The following is a 26,382-nucleotide window of genomic DNA, read 5'->3' as shown; positions in this document are numbered from 1 at the left end:
TCAGTTCCGGCACAGACCAAGCCCTCACTCGTGCCTCGGGGTGGCCTCAGTTCCGGCACAGACCAAGCCCTCACTCGTGCCTCGGGGTGGCTCGTTGTGGCACAGACCAAGCCCTCACTCGTGCCTCGGGGTGGCCTCAGTTCCGGCACAGACCAAGCCCTCACTCGTGCCTCAGGGTGGCCTCAGTTCCGGCACAGACCAAGCCCTCACTCGTGCCTCGGGGTGGCCTCAGTTCTGGCACAGACCAAGCCCTCACTCGTGCCTCGGGGTGGCTCGTTGTGGCACAGACCAAGCCCTCACTCGTGCCTCGGGGTGGCCTCAGTTCCGGCACAGACCAAGCCCTCACTCGTGCCTCGGGGTGGCCTCAGTTCCAGCACAGACCAAGCCCTCACTCGTGCCTCGGGGTGGCCTCAGTTCCGGCACAGACCAAGCCCTCACTCGTGCCTCGGGGTGGCTCGTTGTGGCACAGACCAAGCCCTCACTCGTGCCTCGGGGTGGCCTCAGTTCCGGCACAGACCAAGCCCTCACTCGTGCCTCAGGGTGGCCTCAGTTCCGGCACAGACCAAGCCCTCACTCGTGCCTCAGGGTGGCCTCAGTTCTGGCACAGACCAAGCCCTCACTCGTGCCTCGGGGTGGCTCGTTGTGGCACAGACCAAGCCCTCACTCGTGCCTCGTGGTGGCCTCAGTTCCGGCACAGACCAAGCCCTCACTCGTGCCTCGGGGTGGCCTCAGTTCCAGCACAGACCAAGCCCTCACTCGTGCCTCGGGGTGGCCTCAGTTCCGGCACAGACCAAGCCCTCACTCGTGCCTCGGGGTGGCCTCAGTTCTGGCACAGACCAAGTCCTCACTCGTGCCTCGGGGTGGCCTCAGTTCTGGCACAGACCAAGCCCTCACTCATGCCTCGGGGTGGCCTCAGTTCTGGCACAGACCAAGCCCTCACTCGTGCCTCGGGGTGGCTCGTTGTGGCACAGACCAAGCCCTCACTCGTGCCTCGGGGTGGCCTCAGTTCCGGCACAGACCAAGCCCTCACTCGTGCCTCGGGGTGGCCTCAGTTCCGGCACAGACCAAGCCCTCACTCGTGCCTCGGGGTGGCCTCAGTTCCGGCACAGACCAAGCCCTCACTCGTGCCTCGGGGTGGCCTCAGTTCCGGCACAGACCAAGCCCTCACTCGTGCCTCGGGGTGGCCTCAGTTCCGGCACAGACCAAGCCCTCACTCGTGCCTCGGGGTGGCCTCAGTTCCGGCACAGACCAAGCCCTCACTCGTGCCTCGGGGTGGCCTCAGTTCCGGCACAGACCAAGCCCTCACTCGTGCCTCAGGGTGGCTCGTTGTGGCACAGACCAAGCCCTCACTCGTGCCTCGGGGTGGCTCGTTGTGGCACAGACCAAGCCCTCACTCGTGCCTCGGGGTGGCTCAGTTCCGGCACAGACCAAGCCCTCACTCGTGCCTCGGGGTGGCCTCAGTTCTGGCACAGACCAAGCCCTCACTCGTGCCTCGGGGTGGCCTCAGTTCCGGCACAGACCAAGCCCTCACTCGTGCCTCGGGGTGGCTCGTTCTGGCACAGACCAAGCCCTCACTCGTGCCTCGGGGTGGCCTCAGTTCCGGCACAGTCCAAACCCTCACTCGTGCCTCGGGGTGGCTCGTTCTGGCTGCCGGGGAACGAGGGGCCGGAGATGATTGAGTCACTGGATTCTGCGCTGCGGTGGGGGCTGGCCCCTCCTGTTGGTGCTGCTCTCAGTTGAAATGAGCTGGATTGTGTTCACTTGCTACTGCCAATGAGGAACTGCTACAAGCTTGTTCTTGCAGAAACACTCCAGGACAACATCCCATGCACCATCAATCTACAGGTCATGACACTCAAGTACTTGGCTAATTTCATTTTAAATTTTGTTTTGTAACTGCATGATTTCTACTATCATAATTATACGTGCTAATGTACTGTGTGCCGTGTGATTGTTTCGCACCTTGCACCCGGAGGAACACCATTTCATTTGGCTTCATTCACGTTAATGGCCGAAAGACAATTAGACTTGAATTTAAGCTTGAAGACTCACTCTGATAAACAGTATTTTGCCCCCCAGGCGGTAACGTCCTTCGGATAAGAACTCAATGGAAAACCGATGGGAGCAATTGCAAGGAGGATCATCTGCAATGATCTTCACCTGGAACCAACAGAACAATTGGTCAACAGGCAGTAAAGTTAATTCACCAATGAAAACCATGACTTAGAAAAGATGAAAGGGAGGTTGGGAATTTTGCTGGTGAAGCACAATGTGAAAGGACATACCCAAGACAGAATTGACAGCAGTAGTGGAATATTCCTCTGGGCCCCAATCTCCTACCTTCTCCCCATATCCCTTCATGCCCTGACCAATCATTCTATCAACCTCTGCCTTAAAAATACCCAATGACTTGGCTTCCACAGCTGCCCATGGCAATAAATTCTAGATTCACCACTCTCTAGCTGAAGAAATTTCTCCTCCTCTCCATTCTAAATGGACACTCAACTATTGTCCTCTAAGATTGTGTCCTCTGAACCTAGATTCTCCCACCATAGGAAACATCCTCTCCACATCCACTCTATCTGTGTTCTCTGGTCCTAGACTCCCCACTATAGGAAACATCCTCTCCACGTCCACTCTATCTGTGTCCTCTGGTCATAGAATCAGCCACTATAGGAAACATCCTCTCCACATCCACTCTATCTGTGTTCTCTGGTCCTAGACTCAACCACTATAGGAAACATCCTCTCCACATTACTCTGTCTGTGCCCTCTGGTCCTAGACTCCCCTACTACAGGACACATCCTCTCCACATCCACTCTATCTGTGTCCTCTGAACCTAGATTCTCCCACCATAGGAAACATCCTCTCCACATCCACTCTATCTGTGTCCTCTGAACCTAGATTCTCCCACCATAGGAAACATCCTCTCCACATCCACTCTATCTGTGTCCTCTGGTCCTAGACTCCCCACTATAGGAAACATCCTCTCCACATCCACTCTATCTGTGTCCTCTGGTCCTAGACCCCCCCCCCCCTCCCCACTATAGGAAACATCCTCTCCACATCCACTCTATCTGTGTCCTCTGGTCCTAGACTCCCCACTATAGGAAACATCCTCTCCACATCCACTCTATCTGTGTCCTCTGGTCCTAGACTCTCCCACTATAGGAAACATCCTCTCCACATCCACTCTATCTGTGTCCTCTGGTCCTAGACCCCCCCCCCCTCCCCACTATAGGAAACATCCTCTCCACATCCACTCTATCTGTGTCCTCTGGTCCTAGACTCCCCACTATAGGAAACATCCTCTCCACATCCACTCTATCTGTGTCCTCTGGTCCTAGACTCTCCCACTATAGGAAACATCCTCTCCACATCCACTCTATCTGTGTCCTCTGGTCCTAGACTCCCCACTATAGGAAACATCCTCTCCACATCCACTCTATCTGTGTCCTCTGGTCCTAGACTCTCCCACTATAGGAAACATCCTCTCCACATCCACTCTATCTGTGTCCTCTGGTCCTAGACTCCCCACTATAGGAAACATCCTCTCCACATCCACTCTATCTGTGTCCTCTGGTCCTAGACTCTCCCACTATAGGAAACATCCTCTCCACATCCACTCTATCTGTGTCCTCTGGTCCTAGATTCTCCCACCATAGGAAACATCCTCTCCACATATACTCTACTGAGGCCTTTCATTATTCGATAGGTTTCAATGAGCCCCCCTCATTCTTATGAATTCCAATGAATAGAGGCCCAGAGTCATCAAACATTCTTCATATGACAAGCCTTTCAACCCCAGAATCATTTTCATGAACCTCCTTTGTAAGGAGGTTACAATGTAAGCACATCCTTTCTTAGATAAGGGGCCCAAGTGAGGCCTCACCAGTGCTTTATGAAGCCTCAACATTACATCCTTGCTTTTATATTCTAGTCCTCTTGAAGTGAATGCTAACGTTGCATTTGTCTTTCTCACCACTGACTCACCCCGCAAATTAACCTTAAGGGAATCCTGCACAAGGACTCAAAGGTCCCTTTACACCTTTGATATTTGAATTTTCTCTCCATTTAGAAAAGTCTTTTTATTTCTTCTACCAAAGTGCATGACCATACACTTTTTGACACTGTATTCCACCTTTGCCCATTGTCCTGATCTGTCTAAGCCCTTCTGTAGCCATTCTGCTTCCACAACACTCCATCCATCTTTGTATCATATGCAAACTTGGCCACAAAGCCATCACTTGTATCTGGAACTCACTGCTTGGTGAAGCTCTTTGTTGGAGCAACTTGGCTTTGGGATTGCTGCAGGGATCCTGTCTGTGGAGGTGGTTAGCAGGGTTTCCTCAAGCTCAATCTCCTTCTCCAGTTTCACTAGCACTGGCGGTTCCACACCAAACCTTCAACAAAGAGACAAAGACAATGTTCACCAGCTCAGAACATCCGGGCATCACTGAAAAAATTACAAATGTGCCAAAGTTCAAGCCATAAATTCATAAGAAATAGGAGAAATATTAGGTCATTCAGCCCATCAAGTCTACTGGGCCATTCCATCCTGACTGATGTATTATCACTCAATCCTATTCTGCCAACTCCCTTACTAATCCACAGATCCACCAACCGCTGGCTAAAGAAGTTCCTCATCTTTGTTGTTAATGGATGTCCCTCTATTCTGAGGTTACACCCTCTGGTCCTGGACTCCCCTACTATAGGAAACACGTTCTCCAATTCCATTCTATCTAGGTCTTTCAATATTGCGTCATTCTAGATTTGGTGTTCAACTCGCTAAAGGAGGGAAATCTCAAATCTTCTGACCAGAGCCAAGGACAGAAGTGGAGCCACTGTGTGTGCATTGATGTGATGCAAAGGAGATTTACCAGATGCTGCCTGGATTAGCAGGCATGTCAGATGAACCAAGGGTGGATACTATAGAGGGAGTTCAGAGGAGAGTTACGAGGATGTTGCCTGGATTGGAGGGCGTACCTCATGAGAACAGGTTGAGTGAACTTGGCCTTTTCTCCTCGGAGCGATGGAGGATGAGAGGTGACCTGATAGACGTGTGTGATGAGGGGCATTGATGTGTGGATAGTCAGAGGCTTTTTCCCAGGGCTGAAATGGCTAACACAAGGGGGCATAGTTTTAAGGTGCTTGGAAGTAGGTACCGAAGGGATGTCAGGGATAAGTTTTTCCACACAGAGAGTGGTTTGTGCATGGAATGCACTGCTGGCCTCAGTGGTGGAAGCAGATACAGTAGGGTCTTTAAAGAGCCTCTTCAATAGGTACTTGGAGCTTAGAAAAATAGAGGGCTATGCAGTAGGGAAATTCTAGGCAGTTTTTAAGAGTATACTAAATGGTCAGCACAACATTGTGGGCCGAAGGGCCTGTAATGTGCTATAGATTTCTATGTTCTATGCTTTTCTCTAGGGAGTGAAAGAGGATGAGAAGTGACTAGAGATGCACAAGATAAGAGACATAGATCAAGTGGATTGCCCGAGAACTTTTCCGAGGCCGTAAATGGTGATTTAGGAGGGGCATAAATTTAAAGTGATTGGAGGAAAGTATAGAGAGGAGTGTCAGAGCTAGGTGTTTTTACACAGAGCTTTGCATGGGTGGATCACCCTGCCGGGGTGGAGGTAGAGACAGATACATTCGGGAATTTAAGAGACTCTCAGATGCATGGACAATAGAAAGATGGAGGCTATGTGGGAGGGAAGGGATAGATTGATCATGGAGTAGATTAAAAGGTCAGCACAACATTGTGGGCTGAATGGCCTGTACTGTACTGTGTGTTATAAATTCATCACTGACGTGCATCTCAACTGCTTCCTGAGGGAACAAATATCACATTCTTTCATCTAGATTATGTTGGTATGAATTTAAAATCTCTGCAGCAGAATAACTCCAGCCCTTTGTCTTCTTAATCCCTTCATCCCTATTGGGACAGAGGTCGCTAACAGCAGCTTGCCACAGTCCTGTTTTAAACCAGACTTTCAAGCTGTCCCCAGGTGTAGCCCATCTTATTATCCCAAGTCTCCCAGGGATGAGGTCTTTGCAGCTTCTGTGAGCATTTTTGTAGCTTAAAAACAAGATAGGTTTGCTAGACCTATGCCCAACCTTCCTCCTTTCACAGCCAGGCTTGGGACCATTCATGGTGGAGTTAACCCTTTCTGTAGTAAATGTCAAACCTTCTTTCCATTTCCCTCATCCTCCCTACTTCCCTCAGCAGCAATGCTGGTTCTAAATCCAAAAACATTCCCCATATTCGACTGGCGTCATTCCCCACCAGAAGCCATGCTCACATACACTCTCTGGCTCCTGGTTAATCAAAGTACAGTCTTTGAAATTCTCATCCTCACTTTCAAGCCCCTCTGGCTCTGCTGTTTTTTTCTCATGTCTTAAAACACCTGCAAACTCTTTCTCTTCCAAGTCTCCCACTGCCACTCTGCCCACCATTGTTTTTAACATATCAAGCACAATCACTTGCTGGTGATGGCACAGTAGTGCAGTGGTTAGGACAACGGTTTAGAGCGGCAGTGATCACCAGTCAGGATTCAATTCCTGTACTGTCTGTATGTTCTCCCCGTGAGCTTGTGGATTTCCTCTGGGTGCTCTGGTTTCCTCCCACAGTCCAAAGACGTACGAGTTAGGATTAACAAGCGGTGAGCTTGCTACGTGGCACCAGATTGTTGTGACACTAGTGGGCTGCCCAGAACAATCCTCGCTGATTTAATTTGATACAAATCAACACTTTTTCCTGAATATTTTGAGGTACGTGACAAATAACACTAACTTTTTCCTACTGGCTCATTCTCTACTTCCTCCCTGACGCTCAGAATCTGACTCTCCCCCCTTACTCCACTGCTGTTCAGGCTCTCCGTACAGCACAGGAAAAGGCCCTTCAGCCCACAATATCTGTGCTGACCATGATCCCAATTTAATATGCCTGTCTGTGGTAAATGTTCCTCTATTCCCTAAATATTGATATGTCTATCTCAGTGTTGCTGTTGTATCTGCTTCCACCAGGCCCCTGGCACCCACCACTCACGGTGTAAAAAAACACTTGCCCCAGAAATCTCCTTTCAACCAACAGCGTGACTGAACAGAATCATGGAGGTGAAAGGCCTCCATGTTTCCCCAGATTCCTGTGTCACAACGGAAGTCAGGACAAACGATGTGGTTTCACTTACCGGGACACAATACGACCAATCTCCAGCAGGCACAGGCACACTTGCCGCGGCTGTTTGTGTAAAACTGGAAAAGAAACAGATTTGACCCTCAGCAACACCACGAAACACAAACACTGACACACAGGACCTGTGCCGCCACTAACCCAGCTACTGTATTTAACCCTACCCTAATAATGGGACAATTTACAATGATCAATTAACCTGCCAAATGATCTGTCTGTGGACTCTGGGAGAAAATCTGCAGGAAACACATGCATTCAGGATGGGACATACAAATTTGCTTACAAAGTACACAAAATTTTACTCCAAACTCCGATTGCCCAATCTGCAATAGCGTTGAACTAACTGCTACACTACAGCGATGCTCCATTTGTGTGCAATGTAATTGCACTATAATGTAAATTTACAATAAATGCATTTTTGTAAGTATCTTGAGCAGCTGCATCACTGCCTGGTTCAGAAATTGCACCATCTCAGATCGCAAGACCCTGCAGCGGATTAGTGAGGTCAGCTGAGAAGATCATCGGGGTCTCTCTTCCCACCATTACGGACATTTACACTACATGCTGCATCTGCAAAGCAAACAGCATTATGAAGGACCCCATGCACCCCTCATACAAACTCTTCTCCCTCCTGTCATCTGGGAGAAGGCACTGAAGCATTCGGGCTCTCACGACCAGACTATGTAACAGTTTTTTCCCCAAGCCATCTGACTCCTCAATACCCAGAGCCTGGACTGACACCTTACTGCCCTGTTGCCTTGTCTATTATTTATTGTAATGCCTGCACTGTTTTGTGCACTTTGTGCAGTCCTGGGTAGGTCTGCAGTCGTGTAGTTTTTTTTTCCTGTGTGTTTTTTATATAATGTAGTTCAGTCTTGTTTTTGTACTTTGTCATGTAATGCCATGGTCCTGAAAAAACATCTCATTTTTACTATGTACTGTACCAGCAGTTAATAAAAGTGACTTGAATTGAAAGACTTTAGACAGAGGGAGAGCGCCTGCATGTTCTTCTCGACATTGTACACCACTCTGACTTAGCAGTATATCACTACCCCTTCCACATCGCTGGGTCACTTCTACCCCACTGCTGAACAGTCTCTTGCTACAACGAGAACTCTTGACTTCACAACTTACTGCGTTAGCATCTTGCATCTTATTGTTTACCTGCTCTTCAATTTCTCTGCAGCTGTTATGAGTTATTCTGCATTTTGTCATTGCTTTACCTTGTTCTACCTCGTTCTATGCATGGGATGATGGAAAAATCTAGGAGGGCAGTGTTAGATTGATCTTAGAATAAATTAGAATGCTAACACAACATTGTGGGCTGAATGGCTAGCGCTACACTGTAATGTTCTATCTTCTATACACCTCAACACACTGTGAAATGGCATCATCTGTAGGCAGAACAAGTTTACCTCCACTCCCATTCCAACATGTTGGTCCATGGCCTCTTCTACTGTCACGATGAGGCCATGCTCAGCTTGGAGGAGCAACACCTCATATTTCATCTGGGTACCCTCCAACCTGACAATATGACCATTGATTTCTATAAATTATGATCATTTTCCCCTTCCCCATTCCCTCAACTCCCCACTCCGGCCTCTTACTTCTCCTCACCTGCCTATCACCTCCCCCGGGTCATCCCACCCTTCTCTTTCTGCCATGGTCCACTCTCATCCCTTATCAGATTCCTTCCTCTCCAACCATTTACCTATCACCTCCCAGCTTCTTACTTCATTTCCCCCTCCCACCTCAACTAACTTCACCTATCATTTTCTAGAATGTTATCCTTCCCTTCCCCTCTCTTCTTATTCCGGCTTCTTCCTCCTCAGTTCTGGTCTTGGCCCAATGCATCATTTGTTATCATCTAAAACATCAATGAGCTTCAAACCCTAGGGCCTCAATACTTCCTTTTGCAACTGGATTCTCGATTTCCACACTTGCAGATGCCAGACAGCTCAGGTTGGCAACAGCACCTCGCTCAGCACAGCCGCACCATAAGGCTGTTTGCTTAGCCCCTGCTCTCCTCACTCTATACTGCGTGGCTAAGCCCAGCTCCAACATCATATTTAAGTTTGCTAACGACATCGCTGTCATTGGCCAAATCAAAGATGGTGATGAATCAGCATATTGGAGGGAGATTGAAAATCTGGTTGAACGGTGCCACAGCAACCTCTTACACAATATCAGCAAGACCAAGGAGCTGATTTTTGGATTCAGAAGGAAACTGAGGGTCCATGGGCCAGTCCTCATGGGGGTTCAGAGATGGAGAGGGTCAGTAACTTTAAATTCCCCGGTGTTATCGTTTCAGAGGATCTGTCCTGGGTCTAGTACACAAGTGTCATTACAAAGAAAGTACCGCAGTGCCTCTACTTTCTTAGAAATTTGTGAAGATTCAGCATTTCATCTAAAAACTTTGACAAACTTCTAAAGATGTATGGTGGACCGGTTACATCTTGGTCTGGTATATAAACACCAATTCCATAGTATTAAAAAAGGTACTGGATATGGCCCAGTCCTTTACAGGTAAAACCCTTCTTTGAAAAATCTATATGAAACACTGCCACAGAAAGCATCAAGGACCTGCACCATCCAGGACAGGTTTTCTTCTGGCTGCTGACATTGGGAAGGTGGTACAAGAGCCTCAGGACTCACATCACTAGGTTCAGGATATATAAAGGAGATACTGAGTGAGGTAGTTCTCTTTTGGAAGAGGACAACGAGGCTTGAGAGGAAGTGCGGCGGCGGCCATTTTCAAATTGTCCAATTGCTTCTCAGATCGGAGTTCTGAGAGGCGGGACTGCGCAGGCGCGTGAAGGAGGCCTGGGAAGGAGGGAAGATATATAAAGAACGCCGCCTTAAGAAGCGGGCAGCGGAGTGAGCCGGGCGCAGAGTGTAGGGCTTGGGCTCAGAGGGCTTAGGCGGAAAAGGGCACAGTAGGCTTATCTTTTAGTTCTTGTATTTTCAGTTATTTGGGAGGTATGAGTGTGAGGGCAGCTTGTTGTTCTCGGTGTCGGATGTGGGAGACCCTGGAGTCTCCGAGCCTCCCGGACGTCCACATCTGCGCCAGGTGCGCCGAACTGCAGCTCCTGAGGGACCGAATTAGGGAACTGGAGCTGCAGCCCGATGACCTTCGCCTGGTCAGGGAGAGTGAGGAGGTGATAGAGAGGAGTTACAGGCAGGTGGCCACTCCGGGACCATGGGAGGCAGATAGGTGGGTTACAGTCAGGAAGGGGAAGAGGCAGGTACTAGAGAGTACCCCAGTGGCTGTACCCCTTGACAATAAGTACTCATGTTTGAGTACTGTTGGGGGGGGGGGGGACAGCCTACCTGGTGGGAGTGACAGTGGCCGAGCCTCCGGCACAGAGGACGGCCCTGTAGCTCAGAAGGGTAGGGTTAGAAGAAAGAGGTCCATAGTAATAGGGGACTCAATAGTCAGGGGCTCAGACAGGCGTTTCTGTGGAGGTGACCGGGAGTCCCGGATGGTAATTTGCCTCCCTGGTGCCAGGGTTCGGGACGTTTCTGATCGCGTCCAAGATATCCTGAAGTGGGAGGGTGAAGAGCCAGAGGTCGTGGTACATGTAGGTACCAATGACATAGGAAGGAAAGGGGAAGAGGTCCTGAAACGAGAGTATAGGGAGTTAGGAAGGCAGTTAAGAAGAAGGACCGCAAAGGTAGTAATCTCGGGATTACTGCCTATGCCACGCGACAGTGAGAGTAGGAATGGAATTAGGTGGAGGATGAATGCGTGGCTGTGGGATTGGAGCAGGGGGCAGGGATTCAAGTTTCTGGATCATTGGGACCTCTTCTGGGGCAGGAGTGACCTGTTCAAGAAGGACGGGTTACACTTGAATCGTGGGGGGACCAATATCCTAGCGGGGAGGTTTGCTAGGGCTACAGGGCGGACTTTAAACTAGTAAAATGGGGGGGCGGGAGACTATTTGAGGAGACTATGGGAGAGGAGGTTAGTTCACCAGTGGAGCAAGTAAATAGACAGTGTGTGAGGGAGGAAAGGCAGGTGATGGAGAAGGGATGCGCTCAGCCCAAAGATGTAGGGGAGAAGAAAGAAAAGGATAATAAATTTGAATGCATTGTTAGGGATGGAAAGAGAGGAGGAGATGGAGAGTATCTTAAATGTATCTATTTTAATGCTAGGAGCATTGTAAGAAAGGTGGATGAGCTTAAAGCGTGGATTGATACCTGGAATTATGATGTTGTAGCTATTAGTAAAACATGGTTGCAGGAAGGGTGTGATTGGCAACTAAATATTCCTGGATTTAGTTGCTTTAGGTGTGATAGAGTAGGAGGGGCCAGAGGAGGAGGTGTTGCATTGCTTGTCCGAGAAAATCTTATGGCGGTGCTTTGGAAGGATAGATTAGAGAGCTCCTCTAGGGAGGCCATTTGGGTGGAATTGAAGAATGGGAAAGGTGCAGTAACACTGATAGGAGTGTATTATGGGCCACCTAATGGGGCGCGTGAGTTGGAAGAGCAAATGTGTAAGGAGATAGCAGATATTTGTAGTAAACACAAGGTGGTGATTGTGGGAGATTTTAATTTTCCACACGTAGACTGGGAAGCTCATTCTGTAAAAGGGCTGGATGGTTTAGAGTTTGTGAAATGTGTGCAGGATAGTTTTTTGCAACAATACATAGAAGTACCGACTAGAGATGGGGCAGTGTTGGATCTCCTGTTAGGGAATGCGATAGGTCAGCTGACAGATGTATGTGTTGGGGTGCACTTCGGGTCCAGTGATCACAATAGCATTAGCTTCAATATAATTATGGAGAAGGACAGGACTGGACCTAGAGTTGAGATTTTTGATTGGAGAAAGGCTAACTTTGAGGGGATGCGAAGGGATTTAGAGAGAATGGATTGGGTCAAGTTGTTTTATGGGAAGGATGTAATAGAGAAATGGAGGTCATTTAAGGGTGAAATTATGAGGGTACAGAATCTTTATGTTCCTGTTAGGGTGAAAGGAAAGGTTAAAGGTTTGAGAGCACCATGGTTTTCAAGGGATATTAGAAATTTGGTTCAGAAAAAGAGGGATGTCTACAATAGATATAGGCAGCATGGAGTAAAGGAATTGCTCGACGAATATAAAGAATGTAAAAGGAATCTTAAGAAAGAGATTAGAAAAGCTAAAAGAAGATACGAGGTTGGTTTGGCAAATAAGGTGAAAGTAAATCCGAAAGGTTTCTACAGTTATATTAAAAGCAAGAGGATAGTGAGGGATAAAATTGGCCCCTTAGAGAATCAGAGTGGTCAGCTATGTGTGGAACCGAAGGAGATGGGAGAGATTTTGAATGATTTCTTCTCTTCGGTATTCACTAAGGAGAAGGATATTGAATTGTCTAAGGTGTGGGAAACAAGTAAGGAAGTTATGGAACCTATGACAATTAAAGAGGTGGAGGTACTGGTGCTTTTAAGAAATTTAAAAGTGGATAAATCTCCGGGTCCTGACAGGATATTCCCCAGGACCTTGAGGGAAGTTTGTGTAGAAATAGCAGGAGCTCTGACGGAGATCTTTAATATGTCATTAGAAACGGGGATTGTGCCGGAGGATTGGCGTATTGCTCATGTGGTTCCATTGTTTAAAAAGGGTTCTAGAAGGAAGCCTAGCAATTATAGACCTGTCAGTTTGACGTCAGTGGTGGGTAAATTAATGGAAAGTATTCTTAGAGATAGTATTTATAATTATCTGGATAGACGGGATCTGATTAGAAGTAGCCAGCATGGATTTGTGCGTGGAAGGTCATGTTTGACAAACCTTATTGAATTTTTTGAAGAAGTTACGAGGAATGTTGATGAGGGTAAGGCAGTGGATGTAGTCTATATGGACTTCAGCAAAGCCTTTGACAAAGTTCCACATGGAAGGTTGGTTAAGAAGGTTCAGTCGTTAGGTATTAATGCTGGAGTAATAAAATGGATTCAACAGTGGCTAGATGGGAGATGCCAGAGAGTAGTGGTGGATAATTGTTTATCGGGATGGAGGCCGGTGACTAGCGGGGTGCCTCAGGGATCTGTTTTGGGCCCAATGTTGTTTGTAATATACATAAATGATCTGGATGATGGGGTGGTAAATTGGATTAGTAAGTATGCCGATGATACTAAGGTAGGAGGTGTTGTGGATAATGAGGTGGATTTTCAAAGCTTGCAGGGAGATTTATGCCGGTTAGAAGAATGGGCTGAACGTTGGCAGATGGAGTTTAATGCTGAGAAGTGTGAGGTTCTACATTTTGGCAGGAATAATCCAAATAGAACATACAGAGTAAATGGTAGGGCATTGAGGAATGCAGAGGAACAGAGAGATCTAGGAATAACTGTGCATAGTTCCCTGAAAGTGGAGTCTCATGTAGATAGGGTGGTGAAGAGGGCTTTTGGAATGCTGGCCTTTATAAATCAAAGCATTGAGTACAGAAGTTGGGATGTAATGCTAAAGTTGTACAAGGCATTGGTAAGGCCAAATTTGGAATATTGTGTGCAGTTCTGGTCACCGAATTATAGGAAAGATATCAATAAATTAGAGAGAGTGCAGAGACGATTTACTAGGATGTTACCTGGGTTTCAGCAATTAAGTTACAGAGAAAGGTTGAACAAGTTAGGTCTCTATTCATTGGAGCGTAGAAGGTTGAGGGGGGATTTGATCGAGGTATTTAAAATTTTGAGAGGGATAGATTGAGTTGACGTGAACAGGCTGTTTCCATTGAGAGTAGGGGAGATTCAAACTAGAGGACATGATTTGAGAGTTAGGGGGCAGAAGTTTAAGGGAAACACGAGGGGGTATTTCTTTACTCAAAGAGTGATAGCTGTGTGGAATGAGCTTCCTGTAGAAGTAGTAGAGGCCAGTTCAGTTGTGTCATTTAAGGTAAAATTGGATAGGTATATGGACAGGAAAGGAGTGGAGGGTTATGGGCTGAGTGCGGGTAGGTGGGACTAGGTGAGATTAAGGGTTCGGCACGGACTAGAAGGGCCGAGATGGCCTGTTTCCGTGCTGTGATTGTTATATGGTTATATGTTATATGGTTAACAGTTTTACCCCTCAATTGGGCTGTTGAACCAGAGAGGATAACTTCACTCATGCCCACTGAACTGTTCCAACTTCCTATGGACTCACCTTCAAGGATTCATCTCATGATCTCAATATTTATGGCTTATTTTTCATTTATTATTTTTATTATTATATATTTCTCCTTTTCATATGTGCAGTTTATTGTTTTTTTTCTTTGCTGTCGGACTGCCTTAGGGACTCCAGGTTCAGATTTTGCCTTGGGATTTACTCCCGAAGCCTTCCCTGTGAGTGGAAGGACAGGAGCTGGATTTGGTTGTCAGAGGCTACTTGAGATGCACACAGTTGGAAACGTTTACTAGGTAGTGGGAGCTTATCCCAACTACCACCCCCCCAATGACAACCCTATCACTTCCATATAACCATATAACAATTACAGCACGGAAACAGGGCATCTCGGCCCTTCTAGTCCGTGCCAAACGCTTACCCTCACCTAGTCCCACTGGCCTGCACTCAGCCCATAACCCTCCACTCCTTTCCTGTCCATATACCTATCCAATCTTACTTTAAATGACAAAAATCGAACCTGCCTCTACCACTTCTACTGGAAGCACATTCCACACAGCTACCACTCTGAGTAAAGTAGTTCCCTCTCATGCTACCCCTAAACTTTTGCTCCTTATTAAAGGTCTGGTAACAAAATACATACAAATTATTAATTTGTCTGCATAGCCACAATGAAGCACACAGAAACATTGACTGCACATGGCAAATCATGGCTTTTTAAGAGCGCGTCTGGAACTCAGGTCAGAGACCCCCCCCCCCCCCCCCCCACCCCAGTCTCTCCATGTGGCTTCACATGGGCGGATCAGAATATTGGACACAGCTGTGGCTAAAATCACATGCCACGGTAGTGTAGCAGTCATTGTAACACTATTACACTGCCAGATACCAGTTCAATTCCCACTGCTGCCTGTAAGGAGCTTGTACATTCTCCCCATGATGATGTGGGTTTCCTCCGGATGATCCGGTTTCCTCCCACATTCCAAAGGGTTAGGGTCGGTATGTTGTGGGCATGCTATGTTGACACCAGATGCACGGTGACTGCCCCTGGCACAACCTCGGACTATGTTGCTCGTTGACACATTTCATCTTAAGTTTCAATGTACATGTGATAAAGAGATAATTCTTTATCTTCTTTAATTCATCTACCCAACGGCCTGAAGGAAGGTGGTAGCTTATTACAAAGGAAGACGCAGTTGTTGAGAAGACACAACTACATCCCATTTCACATCCATCTGTTCTTGTGCCATTTGGAAATTGATCTGCCCGCAAGAGATTGAACCTTGGATGAACTTTCAAACAGGATTGTGGGCACCATCTCCTGAAGGTACTCCTCCACAACACACACTACCCTAGTTTTTCGTCAAGTTCTGGGTCCTAACATCACCGATTACCTGCTCTGGGCCTCAGCACATTGATGCCATTATGAAGGCAGCACCCAGTTTTCTGTTAAAAACTTGCAAAGATTTGGTATGTCACCCAAAACTCTTGAAAATTTCTGTTGATGTACCATAGACACATAGCCTCCCTCAGCATCAAGGACACCTTGAAAAGGCAATGCCTCAGAAAAGCAGCATCCATCATTGAGAACCCCCTTCACCCAGGACATGCCCTCTTCTCATTGAACTGGAGCCCAAAGACACACAGTGAACATTTCAGGAACAGCTTCCTCCCCGCCACCATCAGATTTCTGAATGGACAGTGATCCCATGAACACCACCTCACTATCTGACTGGTTGCACCACCATCTGGTATGCACAGGATCACAAGAGCTGCAGAGGGTTGTAGGCTCAGTCAGTTCCATTACGGCACAAGCCTCAGCACAAGAGGACATCTTTAACAGGTGGTGCCTTAAGAAAGCAGTGTCCATCGTTTACGACCCCCACCACCCAGGACATGCCCTCTTCTCATTACCACCATCAAGGAGCACACACTCACACTCTCTTCATGATTCAGGAACAGTTTCTTTCCCTCCACTATTTCATTTGACTTGTTCATGAACACTACCTTGTCACTTGTCATTTTTACTCTATTTTTGTCATTTATAGTAACTTTATAACTTTGTATTGTACTGCTGTCATTGGCAGTGACAATGAACCTGATTCAAATCAGATTCAGATTAGTTTATTGGCATATACACCAGGGTGCAAAGAAATTTGTTGTTTACTGGGGGAAAAAAACAGCTGTTTACTACATCTATGCCTCTCATAACCTTATAAACCTCTACTAGATTTCCTGTCACCCCGCACTGTCCAGAGAAATCAACCCAAGTTTGTCTAACATTTTGTGACAGCACATTCCCTCTAATCCAGGCAGCATCCTGGTAAATCTCACCTGCCCCCTCTGCAAAGCCTCGACATCCTTCCTACAATGGGGCCACCTGAATTGAATGCAATACTTCAGATGCGGCCTGGCCACTTCTAAACAGCTGCAACATAACTTGTCAACGCTTGCATTCAGTTCCTTGACTACCAAAATCAAGCATGCCATTCCCTTCTTTACCACTTAATCAACATGTGCAGCCACTTGCATGTAGCTATTGACTCTAAAGACAAAGATAAAGTCAAATTTATTAGCAAAGTACACATATATACCACACTGTGGGAAGGATGTGACTGTGCTGGAGAGAGTGCACAGGAGATTTGCCGGGATGTTACCTGGATCGGAGTGTTGTGGTTTCAAGGAGAGGCCGGATCAGTTTTGTTATTCCTGGATCAGAGCAGGTTCAAAGTTTACTGCAAATTTATTATCTAAGTACATATGTGTTACCATATGCTATCTTGTGATTCATTTATAGGAAAACAAAGAAATGCAATAGAATTTATATTAAAAAACTATAAATAAACAAAAACTCACAAATAACCAGTGGACAAAAAATGGTAAATTGTGCAAATAAAAAAATCCGAGAACATGAGTACTAAAGCAAATTGAGTCTGTAGATTGTTGAATCAGTTCCAAGTTGACATGAGTGAAGTTATCCATGCCAGTTCAGGAGCTTGGTAGTTGTAGGGTAACAACTGTTCCTGAACCTGCTGGTGCATGACACAAAATTTGGACCTCAAGGGCTCTGCACATTAACATTAATAATATTTCATTGAGGTCTGTGAGCATGCCAGCACTGTGAGCATCACAGACCTCATGCTACACCCTGCCAGCATAGTCCTGACATTCACCGAACAGGGAATGTGTTTGAACCGAGGTTGTGGGTGACATCTGCAGCCAAGTGCGAGTAGGACTATAGAGCAAGATACCCTGGCCAGCTGCCCAGAAAGGGCTGTAGACTCAGACAGCGCCATCATGGGCACAACCCTCCCCACCATCTACAAAAAGTGATGCCTCAAAAAGGCAGCACCCCACCATCCAGGCCACGTCCTCTTCTCATTGCTGCCATCAAGGAGGATGTACACGAGTTTGAAGACACATACTCCGTTTTAGGAACAGATTCTTCCTCCTCCACCATCAGATACCTGAATGGTCTATGAACACAACCTCTCTACTTGGTTCTCTTTCTGCACCATGCATTTATTTTTAATATATTCTTAACACAATTTATAGCATATTTAAGTATCGCACTGTACTGCTGCTACAACAAATTTCACACCCTATGTCAGTGATGACAAGCATACCTAGCCCCTCAGACTCAAACAGGTAGGTCTCATCCACCCCAATCGCTCTGCACCAGGACAGGAAATTGGCAGTGTTGTCTCGAGCGAAGAAGGAGCCGGAAACAGCATCACTTTTACACGGGACTTTCCTCATTGAGAAGTGCTGGAGAAAGGGAAAGCAGAAAATTAAGCAATTTTTGTGGACCATCCCGTTGAAATGTGCACGGTCTACAAACTGCACCAGTAACTAATTCAGACGGCTCCTCCCAAACCAGTGACCTCTTCTGTTAGAAAAGGACAAGGGCAGCAGGTACACCACCTGCCAGTTCTCCAGTCCATAAGACCATAAGATATAGGAGCAGAATTAGGCCATTTGGCCCATCGAATTTGCTCTGCCATTTCATCATGGCTGATTTATTATCCCTCAACCCCATTTTCCTGCCTTCTCCCCATATCTTTTGACACCTTTATTAATCTAGAACCTATCAGCCACCACTTTAAATACACCCAGTGATTTGGCCTCCACAGCCATTTGAGAGTCCTGTCTCAGCCTGATTCACTGCCCTCTGGCTTAAGAAATTCTTCCTCATCTCTGTTCTAAAGGACATCCCTCTATTCTGAGGCTGTGGCTTCTGGTTCTAAACTCTCCCACGACGGGAAACAACCTCTTCATGTCTACTCCATTGAGGCTTTTCAATGTTCAATAGATCCCCCTTCATTCTTCTAAACTCCAATGAGTACATGCCCAAAGCCATCAAATGCCCCCCAATATGTTAACCGGTTCATTCCCAGGATCACTGTTGTGAACCTCTTCTGGACCTCAATGACAGCACAACTTTTCTTAGATAAGGAGCCCGGAACTGTTCACAATTACTCCAGATGTGACCTGACCAATGCCTTATAAAGCCACAGCCTTGCATCCTTGTTTTTATATTCTAGGCAAGGGTGACGGGCTAATCACATCATCACATGTACTGTATACAATCACCAAATACCAACCTCGAGTTCATTTTCTTGCAGGCATTTATATGAAAATAAATTACAAAAGAATTTATGAAAACTCTACATAAACAAAGACTGTCACCTTTTGCATACTGGTTAGTTGACAAGTTATGCAAATTAAAAATAACACTGAGAATGGAAGTTGTAAATAGTCCTTGAAAATGAGCCTGGAGGTTGTGGGAATACACACAAAATGCTGGAGGAATTCAGAAGGCCAGGCAGCGTCTATGGAAAAGAGTACAAGTCGACATTTTGGGCCAAGATCCTTCATCAATCCTGATGAAGGGTCTCGGCCCGAAACATCAACCGCGAGTCCTGATGAACGGTCTCTGCCTGAAATGTCGACTGTACTCTCTTCCATTGATGCTGCCTGACCTGCTGAGTTCCTCCAGCATTTTGTGTGTGTTGCTTTGGATTTCCAGCATCTCGTTTATGTTAGGCTGTGGAATCAGTTCAGTGTTGTAGTGAGCGAAGTTATTCATGCTGATTCAAGAGCTTGACTGAAGGGTAATAATTGTTCCTGAACCTGGAGGAGTGGGACCTGACACTCCCGAACCAATCTATATTTCAGGGCTAGACTTCATTGCATGAATCAGGATACCTTTGTGATTTTAAATCAACAGGGGACAGAAAATACTAAAAACTCTAGTTTTGGTGGTGGTGAACACATTTTCAACATTGATACACCCATGCCAGGATACAGCTCTTTTATACAAGCCATACTTTATTATAGAAAGAGAAGGAGTTATTGTGTTCCACTGCACTGATCTGTGGGTGGCTTGAAATTTGAATTATGCAAATCATTTCCCTTTAATCAGTCATCTGAACTACAGCCAACCAAGTTTTAACTATGAGTTGATTAGAATATCAGGAAAGATGGAATGGAGTTCTGCGGAGCAACATCCTGCTGCCTTGGTAAAGCAGCCAGCATAATCAAAGACCCCTCCCATCCTGGACATTCTCTCTTCACCCCCCTCTCGTCATACAGAAGATACAAAAGCCTGAAAACACATCCCACCAGGCTGAAGGACAGCTTGTTATCAGACTCACAAACTGTTCACTAGTATGATAAGATAGACTCTTGACCTCACAATCCACCTCGTTATGTTCTGGCTCCTTTCTGTCTACCTGCAGCTTTGAGGATTAGCTGGAAGGACAGACACAGTCACACCAGTGTACTGGAGGAGGTCAACATGAATACCACCACCACCAACTCTGATGGATAGGCCATGGATCATGTCACCAGATGTCTAACTCACATCTGCCCAATCAGATTCTTTACTCCCAGCTGAACGAAGGTTAGCGAGCCTCTGCTGGGCAAAGAAAACACTTCCAAGATGACATCAAAGTCAGCCTGAAGGAACAACATCACATTTCAAAACCGGGATGCATCTGGACGAAACCTGTTCAATAGGGAGCTGTGCTACCTGAGAATGACCTCCACTGTGCCATAGTGTCTGCTGCAAAAGGGGGAACTGAGCAACTAAAAGACCCAACCACTAACCAGAAACAGCACTTATTCATGTCCACACTGCTGCAGAATATGTGAATCCCGGATCAGCCTCCACAGCCACCCGAGGACAACCCCTCAGGAGAACATCATACTCAACTGGAGTCATCACACTACTACCTGCACTGCACCTTCTCTCTAACTGTAACACTTTATTCTGCATTCTGTACTACCACAATCACTGTTAGAATGAATTGATCTGTGTAGAAGGAATACAAAGCAAAGTTTTTCCCTCTGCACCTCAATAAACACTCAGTGGCTGTTCACCTCCTTATTAATGCAAATATTTAATCAGCCAACCATGTGGCAGCAGCTCAGTATATAAAAGCACGCAGACATGGTCAGGGGGTTTAGTTGCTATTCAGACCAATCATCAGAATGGGGAAGAAATCTGGTCTCGGGGACCTTGACACTGAAATGATTGTTGGTGCAAGATGGGGTGGTTTGAATATCTCAGAAATTTCCAATCTCCTGGGACTTCCCTGCACAGTTACAAGTTTACAGAGAATTGTGTAATAGGTAACAAGCAAAGATTCAACTCTCTCCAAGCAGTGAGGCTGATCAACACCTCCACCCACGAACCCACCCCTCCACACTCCCTACCATCACTACCTTATCATTTCCTGTCAGTCACCTTACGTAGACACTCCTGTGCCTAGCGTCACTTTATGGACATACGCTTTGTGTATAAAAACTATCTTATGTATTTTTATTTATAGTGGAGTGTTCTTTTTATTATTGTGTCTTTATCTTGTTGTGGTTTCTGGTGCAGCATCAGATCCAGAGTAACAATTATTTTGTTCTCCTTTTCACTTGTGTACTGGAAATGACAGTATACTGGAAATTATATAGGACCCCACTTAGAGTACACTGCTCAGTTCTGGTTGCCTCACTACAGGGAGGATGTGGAAGCTATAGAGAGGGTACAGAGGAGATTTACAAGGATTCTGCCTGGATTGGGGGGCATGTATCATGAGAAAAGGTTGCGCGAACTTTGCCTTTTCTCCTTGGAATGACAGAGGATGAGAGGTTACCCAATAGAGGTGTACAAGATGATGAGAGGCATTGTGGACAATCAGAGGCTTTTTCCCAGGGCTAAAATGACCGAGAGAGGGCATAGTTTTAAGGTGCTTGGAAGTAGATACAGAGGAGATGTCAGGCTAAGTTTTTTTATATATAAGCGCAGAGAGTGGTGAGTGCATGGAATGGGCTGCCAGCGACAGTGATGGAGGCGGAAACAATAGAGTGTTTTAAGAAACTCCTGGACAGGTACATGGAGCTCAGAAAAATAGAGGGCTGTGGGTAAACCTAGGTAATTTCTAAAGTGCGTGCACGTTTGGCACAGCATCATGGGCCGAAAGGCCTGTATTGTGCTGTAGGTTTTCTATGCTTTTATGACATTAAAGACAGGAACACAAGATGATACGGAGATTGAACCGTGAGAATCACACTTGTGAACTCCAGGGTTGAAAGTGCACTCACCTCCTTGTTCTCCAGATTCCCGCATTCTTTCACTTTCTTTTGGAGAAACGTGACCAGCTTGCAGAGTACTACGCCATTGTCGAGTTCCTCCATGAAATTCTCTGGTCTCAACTTCTTTCCTGAAACACAAATGGATTCAGGGCCAAACAAGGGAAAATCTGCAGATGCTGTAATCCAAGCAACATACAAAATGCTGGAGGAACTCAGCAGGCCGGGCAGCATCTCTGGAAACGAGTACAATCAACGTTTTGGGCCGAGGCCCTTCAGCAGGACTGGAGAAAAAAGCAGAGTAGATTTAAAAGGTGGGGGGAGGGGAATGAGAAACACAGGGTGATAGGTGAAACAGAGCTACAAAGCCAATTGGTGGAAGAGATACAGTGCTGGAGAAGAGGAATCTGACAGAAGTCAGAAAGCCGAGGAAGAAAGAGGTGGGGAGGGTAAGAGGAGAATCAGGGGGAGGTGATGGGCAGGCAAGGAGATAAGGTGAGAGATGGGTTGAGGCATTACTGGAAGTTTGAGAAATCAATGTTCATGCCATCAGGTTGGAGTACCCAAACGAAATACAAGGTGTTGTTCCTCCAACCTGAACGTGGCCTCATTGCGACAGTAGAGGAGGCCATGGATGGACATATCAGAATGGGAATAGCAAGTGAAATTAAAATGGGTGTCCGTTGGGAGATCCTGATTTTTCTGGTGGACAGAGTGTAGGTTCTTGCTGAAGTGGTCTCCAAATCTCCATCAGGTCTCACTGATATACAGGAGGCCACACTGAGAGCACGGGACACAGTATACAGCCCCAACAGACTCACAGGTGAAGTGTCGCCTCACCTGAAAGAACTCTTTGGGGCCCTGAATGGTAGTGAGTGAGGTGGTGTAGGGGCAGGTGTAGCACTTGTTACACTTGCAAGGATAATTGCCAGGAGGGAGACCAGTGGGGAGGGACAAATGGACAAGAGAGCTCTAATCCCTGTGGAAAGCAGAAAGCTGGGGGGAGGGAAAGATGTGCTTTGTGGTGGGATCCCATTGGAGATTGTTCCCTTCCCTCCCCCCACCTTTTAATCTACTCATCATTTTCTCCCCCAGCCTTGCTGAAGGGTTTTGACCTGAAATGTCGACTGGACTCTTGTCCATAGATGCTGCCTGGCCAGCAGAGTTCCTCCAGCTTTTTGTGTGTTGAATGGATTCAGAGTGCTAATTTACTGCAACACCATTTACTCATCTAAATGGTCTGCATTCAAATAATTAAAAAATGCTCAAAATGATCAAAGTACATATATCGCCACGTACAACCCTACAATTCACTTTCTTGTGGGCATACACAATAGGTAGCAAGAAACACAAAAGAATCAAGAGAAAAACTGCACACAAGATGAACCTACAACCAACGTGACAAAATGGAAAAGCACCCAGAGGACTGTAGTTATACGGAGAGATTAGATTGGATGTTTGATTTCTGACAAGAATGTAGGAGGCTGAGCGGTGACCTTAAGAGTAGTCTATATAAGGGGCATAGACAGAATAGGTAGTCACAGATATTTCCCCAGGGGCGTGCATTTAAGGCAGGTGTTCCCCACCCTCTCTAAACCACGGACCCCTACCATTAACCAAGTGGCCCATGAACTCCAGGTGGGAACCCCTGGCTTAAGGTGAGAAATGGTAATTTATTAAGGAGATGAGAGGGACACATTTATTTCCTGGGGGGGGTAAAAAAAATTGCCCCTCACATCTCCTTTGCAATTATCATCTCTCACCTTAAACCAGGGGGTCCCACCTTGGGGTTCACAGGCCACTTGGTTAAAGCAGGGGTAAGTTTAAAAAACAGAGTGCTGAGTGTGTGGAATGGGCTTCCAGCGACAGTGGTGAAGGTGGATATGCTAGAGTATTTAAGAGGCTCCTGGTACATGGAGCTCCGAAAAATAGAGGGCTATGGGTAATTTCTAAGGTAAGGACATGTTCGGCGCAGCTTTGTGGGCCGAAGGGCCTGTATTGTGCTATAGGTTTTCTGTTTCTACTTCAGACTCCAACATACTGTATGTAACCAGACAAGCAGATAACAATGAGCCTTATTTAAGAGCATTCATCCTCTGTCTGCATGGCGCTGGGGACAAAGAGAACCTCACCAAGCAGGCTGCTCAGCCAGATAGACAGGTCTTCCTGCATTGGCACCAGTGTAGCCTCGTGTCGAACAGCCAGCCACTGGTCGTATTGCGAAACGTCTGAGAGTCCTGGCCCGTGTCTTGGAGTCAATGGACTCCGCGAGCATGAAGGCTCATCACCAAACCACATCTGTGGAGAGAGAGAAGTGTGGGGGTGGGGTGAGACAAAAAGAACAGAGGTTACATAGAGATTTACGATTATTTGATTTGCCCTTTGCAGGCACTGAAAATCCGAAATATGAACAGAGAATGGTGAAAACTCTTGGCGGGTTGGGTGACTGCTGTGGAGGGAGAAACCGTTCTGTTAAAGGGCCTTACACCAAAAACATGAATGTGTATTGGGAGAGGGGATAAGAGAGAACGTCTGGAGTGGGTGAGGGTACACTGGCTGCTATTGGGAAGTGTAGGCAGAGACTGTGGTTTACACCATGTGCTGAATTGTGTCCACAATCCTCTGCAGTTTCGTACAGTCACGGCAGAGCAGTTGCCATACCAAGCTCTCATGCATCCAGATAGGATGTTTTCTGTGGTGAATCAATAAAATTTGGTAATGGCCAAAGGGGACATGCCCAATTTCTACAGGCTAATATGGAAGTAGAGGCATTCATGAGCTTTCTCGACCTCAGTGCCTACGTATTTGGACTAAGACAATTGGTGATGTTCACCCCTAGAAATTTGAAGGTGAAATTTGATGTAGACAGAAGCATACATACCATCACCACGTCCTGAAGTCAAAGACCAGCTCTTTTGTTGTCATTAAGGGGGTGGGGGGGGGGATATTGTGATGATACCATTTCTCTAACCTCGATATTCTTCGTCTACATCAATGAATCATTTTTTGGGATACGGCCCACTACAGTGGCATCATCTGCAAACTTGTAGATAAAGTTAGAGCAGAATCAGGGCACACAGTCATGAGTATACAGGGTGTGGAGTAGAATAGAGAGCTGAGGACACAGCCTGGTGGTGTGCCAGTGTTGAGGATATCACAGCAGAGATATTGCTGTCTGTTCTTAAAGATTATGGTCTGTTAGTGAAAAAGTCAAAGATCTAGTGCAGAGGGAGAATTGACTCTCAGGGTCTGGCGTCTGGTGATGAGTTTGCTTGGAATTATAGTATTGAAGATGGAACTGTAACCACTAAACTTTAGTCTAATGTGCTGTAGGCATCTTCACTGTCTAGACACTCCAGAAATGAGTACATAACTAGGGAGCTAGCGTCTGCTGTAGACCTGTTTAGCAGTAGGTTAATGCCTGGGAGGCAGAGGTTGATGAGTGCCTCTCAAAGCACTCCTTGATGGGTGATAGCTGTTGGGGCACATTACCTTGCACCCAGATGACTGTGGTCTTCTTAAAGCAGGAGGGAACCAAACAAGGAGAGGCTTGAGATGTCTGCAAATACCTTTGCCTGATAATCTGTGCAGGATCAAAGGACGCCATCTGGGCCCAATTTATCTATGGGTCAGGTTGTGGTGGGTGATGACGTGCCTATTCCATTCTGCTCAAAATGTGCATAAAACGTGTTAAGCTGATCAGGCCCAGCAGGCAGAAGGGGACAAATGGCCTTCTACTGTTACTATTCCTTATGCTAGTGTGTGTCAGTCCTGTTCCTGGTCTTCCCTTCAACCAGGAACTCTGGATAACCCTGAAAACCACATCAGTACAGAAACAGCAACAGCCTCCAGCCATCTTAATGGCTGAGAACAATACAAAGTATTATTTGCAGTCCAGGTCACCGACTGCAGGAAAGATATCAATAAGATTGAAAGAGTGCAGAGAACATTTACAAAGATGTTGCCAGGACCCAAGTTACAGGGAAAAGTTAAATAGGATAGGATTTCATTCCCTAGAGCGTAGAAGAAAGAAGGGCGATATGATAGAGATATACACAATTATGATAGTATATAAAATTATGGGGGGAAGAGGGTAAATATAAGCAGATCTTTTTCACTGAGGTTGGGTGAAACTATAACTAGAGCTCATGGATTAATGGTGAAAGGTGAAATATTTAAAGGGAGCATGAGAGGGGATCTCTTTACTCACATGGTGGTGAGAGTGTAGAGCAAGCTGCCAGTGTAACTGGTGGATTCAGGTTCAAGTTCAGCATTTATGAGAAATTTGGATGGGAGGGGTATGGAGGGCTGTGGTCCAGGTGTGGGTTGAGGGGACTAGGCAGATTCGGCATGGACGAGATGGGTCAGAGGGCCCATTTCTGTTCTATGACTCTACAACAACACAAGGCACTATGAAGTTTATCAACATCAGTAGGAGGAAATGGCCAGTCAATGTTTCAGTTTGAGACCCTGCAGATGGACTGGATGAAGGGTCCAGATTTATTATCAATTACATGTCATGAAATTTGTGGCA

The 26,382-nt window shown here is 46.5% G+C and overlaps 1 protein-coding gene across 4 annotated transcripts in view; it reads right to left on the bottom strand.

Annotated features, from left to right (window-relative positions):
- The window catches only part of gas2l3 (growth arrest-specific 2 like 3), a 57,409-nt gene that overhangs the window by 6,412 nt on the left and 24,615 nt on the right, over positions 1–26,382 (bottom strand). For all 4 annotated transcript variants that reach the window (XM_059978562.1, XM_059978565.1, XM_059978566.1 and 1 more), the window contains 6 exons: positions 23,981–24,146; positions 21,861–21,979; positions 17,888–18,029; positions 7,191–7,254; positions 4,265–4,403; positions 2,053–2,160 (listed from right to left, as the gene is read on the bottom strand). In XM_059978562.1, coding sequence (XP_059834545.1) covers positions 2,053–2,160; positions 4,265–4,403; positions 7,191–7,254; positions 17,888–18,029; positions 21,861–21,979; positions 23,981–24,146 — 738 coding nt within the window. The remainder of the gene's footprint in view (positions 1–2,052; positions 2,161–4,264; positions 4,404–7,190; positions 7,255–17,887; positions 18,030–21,860; positions 21,980–23,980; positions 24,147–26,382) is intronic.

Source organism: Hypanus sabinus, chromosome 8, assembly GCF_030144855.1.
Source record: "Hypanus sabinus isolate sHypSab1 chromosome 8, sHypSab1.hap1, whole genome shotgun sequence".
Taxonomy (NCBI): domain Eukaryota; kingdom Metazoa; phylum Chordata; class Chondrichthyes; order Myliobatiformes; family Dasyatidae; genus Hypanus; species Hypanus sabinus.
Note: the sequence above shows the minus strand (reverse complement) of the source record. Positions and strands in the feature narration are given on the sequence as shown.